At 45.8% G+C, this 13396-nt stretch overlaps 1 protein-coding gene across 2 annotated transcripts in view; it reads left to right on the top strand.

Moving 5' to 3' along the window:
- MMP16 (matrix metallopeptidase 16) overlaps positions 1-13396 on the top strand; it is a 184070-nt gene that overhangs the window by 143507 nt on the left and 27167 nt on the right. For both annotated transcript variants that reach the window (XM_083187385.1, XM_083187384.1), the window contains one exon: positions 6818-7035. In XM_083187385.1, coding sequence (XP_083043511.1) covers positions 6818-7035 — 218 coding nt within the window. The remainder of the gene's footprint in view (positions 1-6817; positions 7036-13396) is intronic.

Raw genomic sequence — 13396 nt, 5'->3', positions numbered from 1 at the left:
AAACCGGAGTTATTTACTGCGATATCTAACGGTAGGCAGCGGTGTCAGAAAACTGGATACCGAGATATCAGCTGGTTGTCACTAGCCAGTGACAACAGCAGCAAGATACAATATTTATTTTGTGTATATACTGCGATATACTGGTAGGTAACACAACAAGTGGCGTCAGCAAACCGGAGTTATTTACTGCGATATCTACCGGTAGGCAGCGGTGTCAGCAAACTGGATACCGAGATATCAGCTGGTTGTCACTAGCCAGTGACAACAGCAGCAAGATACAATATTTATTTTGTGTATATACTGCGAAATACTGGTAGGTAACACAACAAGTGGCGTCAGCAAACCGGAGTTATTTACTGCGATATCTAACGGTAGGCAGCGGTGTCAGCAAACTGGATACCGAGATATCAGCTGGTTGTCACTAGCCAGTGACAACAGCAGCAAGATACAATATTTATTTTGTGTATATACTGCGATATACTGGTAGGTAACACAAGTGGCGTCAGCAAACCGGAGTTATTTACTGCGATATCTAACGGTAGGCAGCGGTGTCAGCAAACTGGATACCGAGATATCAGCTGGTTGTCACTAGCCAGTGACAACAGCAGCAAGATACAATATTTATTTTGTGTATATACTGCGATATACTGGTAGGTAACACAACAAGTGGCGTCAGCAAACCGGAGTTATTTACTGCGATATCTAACGGTAGGCAGCGGTGTCAGAAAACTGGATACCGAGATATCAGCTGGTTGTCACTAGCCAGTGACAACAGCAGCAAGATACAATATTTATTTTGTGTATATACTGCGATATACTGGTAGGTAACACAACAAGTGGCGTCAGCAAACCGGAGTTATTTACTGCGATATCTACCGGTAGGCAGCGGTGTCAGCAAACTGGATACCGAGATATCAGCTGGTTGTCACTAGCCAGTGACAACAGCAGCAAGATACAATATTTATTTTGTGTATATACTGCGATATACTGGTAGGTAACACAACAAGTGGCGTCAGCAAACCGGAGTTATTTACTGCGATATCTAACGGTAGGCAGCGGTGTCAGAAAACTGGATACCGAGATATCAGCTGGTTGTCACTAGCCAGTGACAACAGCAGCAAGATACAATATTTATTTTGTGTATATACTGCGATATACTGGTAGGTAACACAAGTGGCGTCAGAAAACCGGAGTTATTTACTGCGATATCTAACGGTAGGCAGCGGTGTCAGAAAACTGGATACCGAGATATCAGCTGGTTGTCACTAGCCAGTGACAACAGCAGCAAGATACAATATTTATTTTGTGTATATACTGCGATATACTGGTAGGTAACACAACAAGTGGCGTCAGCAAACCGGAGTTATTTACTGCGATATCTAACGGTAGGCAGCGGTGTCAGAAAACTGGATACCGAGATATCAGCTGGTTGTCACTAGCCAGTGACAACAGCAGCAAGATACAATATTTATTTTGTGTATATACTGCGATATACTGGTAGGTAACACAACAAGTGGCGTCAGCAAACCGGAGTTAAAAATTTAATTACTGCGATATCTAACGGCAGCCAGTGGTGTCAGCAACAACAACAACTTATAATTATTTTTTTTATATTTTTATATATTTTTTTTTTTTTTTATTTATTTATATACTTTGAGAGGTAGGTACTAGGTAGTGGCACTGGCAACAACAGAGGTGACTGCCTGGTAGGTGTTTACTACCGTATAACAGGTAGCCAGGCAGCACAAAAACCCCTCTCCGGCAGCACAATAAAAATTAAACCCCCTCTGTCTGTAGTACTCTGTAGCAGCAGCACAGTGACACAACACAACGCTCCAGCAATATAGAAAAAAAAAACCCTCTCCGGCAGCACAATAAAAATTATTAAACCCCCTCTGTCTGACTCTGTACTCTGTAGCAGCAGCTCTGTAGCAGCAGCACAGTGACACACACAACACAACGCTCCAGCAATAAAGGAAAAAAAAAACCTCTCTGGCAGCACTGCTCCCTGCTCTGCGTCTCCCCGCAGAATGAAGATGGCGGCGGTGGGTCCCGGCTTTTAAGGGATCCGGATCTCGCGAGAATCCGACGTCACCAACGTGACGTCGGGCCTCGATTTCGGATCCGGGCCTGCGCGGGAGTCCGCGGACGTCCTGGATCCGGATTCGGATTCAGGACGTCCGTGCGGGTCCGGATCTCGGAGATCCGGACCCGCTCATCCCTACTTGAGAGTCATTTTCTCACTAGCCTTTCAGTTCACTTGTCTGACACAGACTGCTTGAGCTGAATTAACTGGATGTACAGAAACTGTCCTGCACTTTCTATTAGGTAGCAATATATATATACAGTATATATATACTAGCTGAGATAAGCGGTGTTGCTCGGGTTTGGTTGTGCAATTGGCATTACTTGAACCTTATCCTTCTCTTATATATATAGAAGGTATACTCTAAACTTCGACGCTCCTCTTATGGACACTTAAATATTATTGATGTAGGAATATGGAGTAATGAAGAACAATAAAGGTACTCCCCTTCTGTCGTGTTCGGTTGTTGATCTCCAATATTTAAAATCAGGAGAAAACCTTCTTTCACCCTTCCACTCAGAGTTTGTCCAGGGGTTTAAAATAAAGACAAGAAACAAGACAAATGTGTAGAATAGTTTATCTGAGCCTGCGAGTCTCACATTTAGGAATTGACAGGATCAGAAAAACTATTCTTGACAGCTCTTCCAACAGACCCAGGAGGTGGCTGCCTAGTGTCATCTGTCATTTGTCCGGCGGTAGGCCCTGAACATGCTCCTCATGCCCATGGTGTGCCCAGCATATACCGCTCTGTGGTTGGCTCCCAGATCTGACCACATTTTATTTCTTAAACCCCATGTCCTCTACCCCCTCTATGTTATTCAACTTTGCAATTTCTTGCTTCCCTGACCCACTGTGTGTAGTGGCTGGACCCCTTTTTGGGCCCTCAGGACCCCCACGGGTTTGGGGTTAGGATTGGGGGTTTTAGTGGCCGTGAACCTAATCTGGGCACAATTAAGCCATCTAGCATTGATTATGTCCAAATCGGTCCAGCAGTATGAAAAACCACTTAAAATAAATAAATAAAACACCATGAAAAACCCATTTTTACTTTTTTTATGTCAACCTTTTCCATGTCGAACTAATGCTTGTGTCGACCTATTTCATGTGTTGATCTAGAGACTGTCAACCTATAGTGGTGGTCCTAATGACTGCTCACCCTGACCCATAGACGAGGTTAAAATATGTTACATCTGGTGCTGAGCAGGAAACGGTATGATAAAGGGGAGCAGTTCTTCCTCCCATCACATTCAGCATGTCACACATAAATACATTCGTGCGACTGAGAACTTTAGCTTTAATTCCCAGTAAAATATTCCCAGCTTCTGTAAGCCTATTTGTGCATATTCTGTGTATAAATAGTAATCAGTCGGGGCTGTCAGACTGAAAACAATTTATCACATGTGGAAGTGTTGATGAAATCCGCTATGCTACAAAGTAGTGTAGTGTACAGCACACAGCAGCATTCATAGCCCGGCCGCTTCTGTGCATCACAAGTGTAACAGTATAATTGCGCCCTCGCTAGCAGCGGGCCACTGAGAGGCATTGATAAGAGCCGTCGGAGCGGTTTCCAGGTGAAACACTACACTTGTTTCATAGCTGAACTATGGTCTCCTGGGAACTGACAAAAAAATGCGTTTAGATTGGCAATGACTATGGACTTGTGGGAAAATAAAATGTACTTTGCTTAATAGAAGTAAGATTAGTAGTAGCCGAAAACACACATGCTTTAAATTATATGTTCCATTATCATAACTTAACTTGCATTTTTATTCCTAATTGTATAAAACTCAGCATTACTTCCATGCTCATTCCTTCCCAGAGCTGATGAGCAAGCCCTTTTCTGGGGATTTACATGCTTCAGAATATATATTTTTTTAATACGTCTGGCATCTGTATACTTGGAGAAAAAATGGCTGCTGTCATCTCTTTCTGCTGACAGGTCGCTTATTACTTACAATACACGTTTGATTCCAAGTCCAGGATGGTGCAGTAATATTACAATCAATGATTGGATCATTGGCAAGGATAGAGCTGACCCATATATTTATACTGGCCGTGATATATTGTATGTTTCCTGCAGTCTTACGATGGGAGAGAGAAAAACCAAAGATAATTAGTAAAGTACACTGTAGATTTGATTGTTCAGCGATTCTTATTAAATATGTAGTGATCAGGGAAATATAAATGTAAGTTCTTTGTATTGGGATGCAGGGATACACAGATGTGTTTTCATACACTTAGGGGTATATTTACTAAAGTGTGGGTTTACAGATGTGGAGATGTTGCCCAGGTGCTAGCTATTATCTTCTAGAAGGTGCCAGATAAATAGTAAATAGAATCTGATTGGTTGCTATGGAAAACATCTCCACTTCTAGAAACCTGCACTTTACTAAATATGCCCCGTAAAGCCTCAATCTGTGCAAGACACCAGCACAACTGAGCCCCTAGGAGAGGTGTATGTACTTTCTTTTTCTGTACATTTGCATCACAGCTCACAGTGGGGAAGATATGTTAAGCCTGGTGAAGAGATAAAGTGGAAGTTGATAACGCACCAGCCAATCAACCCCTAACTGTCATTTTTCAAACATGATTAGCTTTTCCGTTATCACCTTCTACTTTATCTCCACTTCATCTCTTCATCAGCCTTAATACATCTGCCCCATTGTTTGAAAGACTTTGGGCAGCAACTTCAACCTCACAGAAATGAGTTTTCAACAAATCCAAAATCGCAGGTGAAGCACTACAGAACTAGGCATGTATAGATTCAGGGGGAAATGCACTAATATTTGCCCCCCCCCACCCCCCTTCATCACCGGCACTCGCCGGACATTGCACCATAATAATCGCATATGCACTAACATATGCGATTAGTAACACAATGGATAAGAGCTGTCCTTTGCGATGCTGCTCTGGTGCTGAACTTCCGGGTCTGAGACCCAGGACCCCCCCCCTGTGCCTGCGCAGAGTGACGGTACTGGCCTTGGGGCATGCTGGGAGGCATCCCTCAAACAGTGCCGCAAAGAGAAGCCCATAGGCTTCTATAGGGAATCACCAGCTTTTGCTAATAAAGCCCCAGCGAAGGGGCTTTAGAGCACTTGGAATGTGGTGAAAACCCCGAAAACGAGGGTTTTACCGCATTTTTGCTTTCGTGCATCCACTTCTCCAGACTAAGGGCAAGATGTATCAAGCTTCAAAAGTGATAAAATAGAGGGTGATAAACAGCCAGCCAATCAGCTCCTGCCTGATATTTTTCAAACACAGTCTGTGACATGGCAGGAAGGAGCTGATTGGCTGGCTGTTTATCACTCTCCATTTTATCACTTTTGAAGCTTGATACATCTGGCCCTTAGTCACACACAGACATACAGATGGTGCACATCAATCTGATCACTGGAAACTAGCTGTGGTTTTGTGGCTTCCAATTGTTTTATCATTAGTCTGATTAAGATGCACATTTTGGGGTAAATTTTACTAAAGCATCCAAAAATGAAAGAGGTGATGTTGCCCATAGCAACCAATCAGATTCTGTCTATCATTTTCTAGGATGCAATAGTGAAATGCTATACATAATCTGATTGGTTGCTATGGGCAACTTCACCTCTTTTAATTTTTAGAAGCTTTAGTAAATGTACCCCTTTTTATGTGATAAAAACTTGTGGCCGAGTCGTCCAGAACCTTCTGCCTCAGCACCTGATAACTGTGCACAACAAGTGAAGACCACCTAGGAGTACTGGTGTAATTAGTATTGATGGCTATGGGGGTTATTCAGACCTGATCGCACCGCTGCAAATTAGCAATAGGCTGCGCCTGTGTGCAGGGGCGGATTTAGGGAGGAGGGCGCCCCTAGGCACAACAATAATGTTTACTAAGTAGGACAGTTTATAGGGGCAGTATCTGTATGTCCTATCCATTTACACTCTATTTAAGATGGAATATAGTACAGTACAGTGGATATTTTGCAGTTATTGGTACATTTTGGGCTGACAGTACTATCACAGGCATCCAAGTGCCGCCCCCAAACATGTGCCGCCCCTAGGCCGGTGCCTCACGTGCCTAATGGGAAATTCGGCTCTGCCTGTGTGAGGCCGCCCTGCCATAAAATCCTGCTACTTTTTAACTTCTGGACATATGCAATTCGATTGTGGGTGTAACCAGATGTCTTGTGGGAGTGTCAGGAAAAGCACAGGTGCTCCCAGGCGTTTATGGGGAAGTCGTGTGACGTCAGCTCTGGCCCCGGACAGTCTTTTTCTATCACAGCCACTGAGTAAGTCCCGGGCTACGCGCAGACTACACACACTAAGGGATCATTCCATGGTGAGCGGCTGTTATCTGGGTGTGTCAGGTAATACGCAGGCGTGGCCAAGTGTGTGAGGGGAAGTCATGTGACATCAGCTCTGCCCCCCCCCCCCCCCCCCCCATCAGCCTGTTTCTATCACAGCCACTGAGTAAGTCCCGGGCTACGCACAGACTACACATACTGGGGGATCATTCAATGGTGAGTGTCCTGCATATGGAATTGTAGCGAATCCACCGATCCAGCTCACAAGCCTTGCTAAGCAATTTGCAGGCTTGCATGGGGCTGGATTTCACCCTGGCTGGGCTGTGTATACCTGATCGCAGGGTGCTGCTAAATCACGCCACCATGATCAGCTCTGAAAAAGGCCCTACAGTATGTCCATAACAATTATGGCTAAGTATTTATTGGTCACATCTCACCTTATCTCTGCTTAGGTCCACCGGAGAAGATCCCAGCACCAACAAAACCTCTTCCGACAGTGCCACCACATAGACCTAATCCACCAGCAGATCCTCGCAAGAATGACCGGCAACCTAGACCTCCCAGACCTCCTACTGGAGACCGGCCATCTTATCCAGGGATCAAGCCTAACATCTGCGATGGCAATTTCGACACACTGGCCATCTTGCGCAGGGAGATGTTTGTGTTTAAGGTACGGTTAAGAAATATTACCCTACATGTTTCCTCAATATAAGCTACAATGTTGCAGGTGCATAATCCGTGGCACTTTCCAGGCATTCCAGGCTCTGACATTGGCCACCACATCTCCACTGAGCATATACCAATAATAATTATGGCCCTGGTGGACCAATGTTACATAAATATGACTGCAGATTACATTGCTGTGACTCCCCAGCAGATTTGCTTCAGCAGGTACAGTGGGGTAGATGTACAGTATGTTACTATTCACATCCTTGCTGGCGGGTCGCCAGAACGTACGCGCTGGCGACCCGCCAGCAGCCACGCCAGCGAGGAGACTGAGACGCGCGTGCGTCTCACGCGCACGCGCGTCTCAGTCTCCGTCGCTACCGCGACGGAAACCCTGTCCGTCTCCGCCTCAGGGAGACGGACAGGGTTAGGGGGGGTTAGGGGGGGGTGCGGGCAGGCGGCGGGGACCCCGGGTTAGCGCCGGCAAGCCGGCGGGGACCCGGGGAACGGATGGAAGCGCCGTCGGAAGGGGACGCGCGCGCCTCTCGTGCGCGCGCGTCCCCTTCTCACCATCGCCATGGCGCTGGCGGGGGATGGCGGCTGGCGACGCCAGCGCCATCCCCTGCAAAGATGGGACCTGACCCATCTGTATTAAGCCTTAACAAGAGATAAATGCAAGGGTGATAAAGAGAGATAAACGTCCAGCCAATCACCTGCTAACTCTCATATTACAAGCTGTGTTTGAAAAAAGTCAGTAAGGAGCTGATTGGCTGGACATTTATCTCTCCTTATCACCCTTGCATTCATCTTTTGTTAAGGCTTAATACATCTGCCCCAATGTTCCTACCCTTTCCTCCAAAAAGTCTTGGGTCATGAAGTAACAATTAAATATATTAGTAAATCCACCACAAGACATAATAAGGCAAAATAAATTTTAAATGGGCCGCACGGGTGGTGTAATGGTTAGCATTTACTGTCTTACAGCACTGACCACAGCACTGACGTCATGGGTTTGATTCCCACCATGGCCCTAACTGTGCGGAGTTTGTATATTCTCCCTGTTCTTGCATGGGTTTCCTCCCACAATCCAAAAATATACTGGAAATATACTTTCCAAAATGAACCCTAGAATGTCTGTGTGCGTGTGTACATGTGGTAAGGAATATAGATTGTAAGCTCCACTTGCCATGCTTGCCTACCTTTAGAGTCTCCTCTCTGGGAGAAGCCTGGAAAGGAGAATCTCTGCAGCTTTTCCCGCCCCCCCACTAAGCCCACCCCCAGTTCTGTAAATGCCGTGATTCACGGCTCTTCGGGGAGGGGTAATACTAAATGACAGGATTTGCATCATTTTAGCCCTGCCCCCTCCAAAGAGAGCCACCAATGCCGGTATTTCACCGTCAGAGGGGGGGGGGGGTGCAGGGACCATTACGGGGTGCCCCAATATATGCGCAAGGCTTGACCACACTTCCGGGGGGCCAGGAGCGGGACACTATTTTCAGGACCCTCTCGGCCCTTCCGGGAGGGCAGGTATGTATGGCAGGGACTGATGTGAATGTTCAAATATTCTCTGTAAAGCACTGTGGAATATGTGTCTGTTAATAAATAAATAATACATAAATAAAGACGATATTTGAGGGGATTCAGTAAGTGACGTTGTGTGTTCACGTTGTCTGGATTCTGACTTCACTACTAATTACAGTACAACAGCAGCACAGAGTTTCTATCGGATGCAAAGGAATAGATTTTAATGTATTTTGGTGGTTGCCTGATACCGGATAAACAGTCAGTGCTAATTGAATACCCCCTATACATCTTTCCATTGTGGTAGCCATGGATATTAATATATTTGAGTTTTAGCTTTTCTCACAAGCATTCTGTAGTTTTAAAAAATATGTCCAGTGTTTAGAGCCTCCAGTACAACAGCTGAAGCAAACAAGTACATCGCAGAAGTCTGTTATTTCTTCTGCACCTGTCGTACGAGCAATTTATCAGCTCCTCAGAAGTCCCTCAGATATTAAAGTTTTTGAGGCAAGAAAAAACGCTTTGATATATTAATGAGCCAACCCACCCCCCCATCTTTTCCTGCCAAATGAATAAGCCTTGTGTGGCAGTTCCTTTGTCTGTGCTGCAGATGACATCCTGCTCCTGCCTTTATTTTTTCACTGATTTCTTTTAATATTTAGTAGTTTGTTTCTTAGAAGAGAAGCAGTGAAAATATGGCCTACTGCGCTTTGGTGTGTGCTAAAAGCATTTTTGGACAGGAACACACATCATTTCATTGTTCAGCATAGTCAGCATTATATATCAATAATGAAAAGTCATTGTGCCAGAGCATGCAATAGACAGAAAGATAGATAAATGTGATTGTAATGAACATACTGGGTGAGATTTAATAGGGTGAGAGATACAGAAAGTGAGAAATTTGGTAAGAAATCTCCAGTTTTTTTAAAGCGGCAATCATTTACACTGCTTAACTAGTGTGATTTTGCTGTGTAAATGATTGCCGCTTTAAAAAAACTGGAGATTTCTCACCAAATCTCTCACTTTATGAATCAATCATCCTATTAAATCTCACCCATAGTGTTAGTTTACTTAGTTGCAACATTTTGAATCTAGCCAGGGGTGTAGCAAGAACTTTGTGTGGTCACAAAGTTTTGAAGATGCCCCTGTAACAGTGCTTTTAGCATACCTCCAAAAGTTCCCGATTTTTGCGGGATCGTCCAATTTTTTTTGAGATCGCTCCCGCTTCCCTCCCAGTGATGGCTGTGTCCCACGGTGGGGTTGAGGGGTGTCTGATCCTTCTGCTTTTGGCTGGGTTATATTTTTGTCTGTGCAGCGTAGTGCCACTTACATGCCCCACTGGAATCAAAATCTCTCTGCCCATGTTACATCTGCCCCACCTGCAGTGCAACATGGACTTGCCCATTTTTTGTGTGCTTTTTTTGTTGCTATGCCAACAAAGCTGGATCAGGCCATATATACAGCGGAAGGCGGCTGGGACACAAGTTTAATACATGGTTGCCTACCCTCCCTGGAAACCGGGTTCCCCTTCCGGCCCCCGGAAAGGTAGGCAAACCTCCCGGAATTATGCCATCCTCCACGACCCCCACCCCCCAATGACGCATAGCACATCATTGCAGAATATCATTGTAGCCCCCCCCCCCCTCCCTATACAATGCCTGAAATACCAACATTGCATGGCAGAGGTGTGGCTAGAAGGACACAATGGTGCTGGCCATGCCCCCACAAACACATCATGCCTTTCTAGCACCGCCTCGTCCTACCCCATTCCTACTCCGTCAGCTGCCCCGGCCCCCTGCCTCAAAAAAACTGGCAACCCTTGTTTAATATATTACACTATGATTGTTTTCTTTTCCTTTTGCACAAAACACAAACGAGTTCAACATTTCCCACACTTTCCTTTTCATATGGTACAGAAACAGAAGTTCTCCTTGAAAGATAAATAGCCTTATGGGTATTCTACTGGAAAATTTCCTTTACAATTTGATGTTCTCAGCAATGAGCGTCTTCCCTTTTGGCGCCTTCCTCCAATACGCTAAATGAAATTCCAGATTTTGTGAGGCACATCCCTCAAGGAAGGGAATGAAAGCTCAGAGGACGCTGATTGAAAATATACTGTATAATAATGCCAGTTGGGATAGCATAGAGCATAAACTAGCAGAGCTTTCCTAATAGAGGGCTATGAGCTGAGGCCAGTGGGATAACAGGCTGCTGATGCTATAGGAATAATTACATTGGTTGCTACAATAGTTATTATATTCTTTGCTTGTCTTATTTAGTATTTAATGTATTTATCTTAGGGGTCCATGATCCCTATTTTAAGCATCCAGCTAAATGCATTTACCAAACGCGGAGCGTAACATAAAACTGAATCACAATGAATATCAGAATGCTTCTGAAACATTTGTGCCTGGCCAGTGGAAGCTTGGCACTCCTTTCCCCAAGCTTCCACTGGCTGTTGTTTTATGTACACTTATTTATTGTGATTTTCCAGATATTTGAATACCACAATATACAAATGAAGCAGCATTAACCCCTTCCACGCTGAGGGTCTTTTTATCCCCGTGCTGAGCCTATTTTGGCAATTTTATTTTTTGAGCTTGTTACATTAGAATTACAGTATCCCACATGTATGTATTTGCAGGGCCATCGACCAGCATGGGTTGGGTACTGATCCGAGGAGTGTTGCAGCTGAGTAGCTGTACTCGTCCTTCTCTTCTTGTCCTATGCGCCATGGACTTGGGTTGGGGGCGGACACAGGCCCCGCTGAGCACCCTGTATATATGTACACAAACTGTGCCAGCTGCTTCCATTCCCAGTACATGCTACCACACCCACAGTTAAAATGGAATATACTAGCGACCTGGCCCTGCTTCGAACGGGTACATGGTTGAGTGCTGCGCTCCTCCCCGCTCTATATACTGTCGCACGAGCTGAGGTGGGAGCGCACGTGGCAAACATCAGTGATAACCTTGATCACTAAATCGTTATTGCTCGGCTTAGTTAACCCCTTCAGTAGTGGGTTGTTTTTTTAGGTCCCAACAGAGCAGGGTTTTTTGCAGTCCGCTCCCTTTAAAAAAACAACACAGCTGAGTGTCCAGGGCCCGGGGAGCGCTGCTGTGCAATAGATCAGCTGCTGCCTGGTACTGCCCCTGGCAACCCAGTTGTGTGTGACGTGACATTAGCAAGGTCATGCCGCACACAGCCAGAAGGAAGGGGCCAGGCAGCGGCTGAAGCTGAGTAGTGTTGGAGGCATGCAAGGGACTGAGAACGGCTGTGCAGTGCTACCTGTAGCTAGGAACCAATGGCGACAGTGTACAGCGGCTAAGAGAGAGAGACTGTTAGGGCGGATCAGCAGATACTGGAGCTGAGCTTGTACATATCGGAGGTGACACTGTCACCACTGGAATGGAGAGGCTGTGAGGCTGTGTCTGTTTGTCAGGCAGCCAGTGAGAGCTGGGAGTAGGAATGGGGCCTCTCACTTTGCTTGTGCTAAATGGACATTTACCTGGATTATTTGAAAATTCAAAAAATGTTGCCAATTTGGTTGTTGTCCAAAAGACGAGTTTTGTATTTTTCAATATTTCTCTTATTCTTTTTACTTAATCTAACACTGGTTAAAACACATACACACAGGGCCGGCGCCACCACTAGGCAGCTCTAGGCATTTGCAGGGCCGGCGCCACCACTAGGCAGCTCTAGGCATTTGCCTAGGGCGCCGGCACCTGGAGGGCGGCAGTTCGCCCCTCACCCCCAGCATATAGCTGGCGGCGTCGGCGTCCCTGCAGTGCTTGAGCGGGCAGGGGTGTCCGTGCCGCGGTGGTACCTGCGGCGCTGTCACTGTAAGTGTATAAAGCTGCTGGCGGCAGCGGGGTCCCTGCAGTGAATAGAGAATAGCTAGCGCTATGCGCGCGACGGGACGGGAAGCGCTTCTGGGTTTGAAAACAGGCAAGTGTTTTCAAAATCAGAAGCGCTTCCCGCGCCATCACACGCATAGCGCTAGCTATTCTCTATTCACTGCAGGGACCCCGCTGCCGCCAGCAGCTTTATACACTTACAGTGACAGCGCCGCAGGTACCCCCGCGGCACAGACACCCCTGGACGCTCCAGCATTGCAGGGACGTCGACAGCTTCATAATACAGGTACCCCCCCCGGGCACCGGGTTGCCCCCGCCCCGACTCGCCTGGGGCGCTCCGGTGCCTTGCACCGGCCCTGCACACACACACACATTTTGCACCTGGTTTGGGCACCTCCACAATGATTACTGCTGAGTGGGAATTGTTATAGCTGTAACCGATGTTGCAAATAAAGCAGATGGATTGCTGTGAAAAAAGTTGAGGGTGCAATTATGGCGGCGCCATCCTAGTTACTTAACAGTAAATTTGTCTTCTACACTTATTATTGTGCGGCTGGTAGGTGATTAGGAATGTTTTATGCCATTGGCATGCATTCTGAAAGCTCCAAGGTTAATGCCATTCATTTAAATACTTATATGACATTGCCACTGTCTTATCGGAGTTTAGAATATCAAGTTGCCCCAGGTGCATATAGCTCATTTAGAATATAGTCTTATAATAAAACACACAATTTTCTGACTGAAATGTCAAGTTAATTTTCTTTATTACATATACCAATTGTAAAGTGCAACAGAATATGCTAGCACTATACAGTACTGTAAAAGTAAAGGATGATAAATATTTAACACTGTTTGTGCATATATCCGGGTTTTGGCAGTCATGGGAGAGTCATGTGATCACCCCGATGCTCCGTGGAGTAAACTGTATCTGCCCTATCACACTGTGGGATACGGTATTAATTATCGACCACACTTAGGTCGACAGTC

The sequence above is a fragment of the Crinia signifera genome, chromosome 5 (assembly GCF_055691185.1).
Source record: "Crinia signifera chromosome 5, ASM5569118v1, whole genome shotgun sequence".
In the NCBI taxonomy this organism is placed as follows: Eukaryota; Metazoa; Chordata; class Amphibia; order Anura; family Myobatrachidae; genus Crinia; species Crinia signifera.
This window is presented reverse-complemented; position numbering and strand designations above follow the sequence as displayed.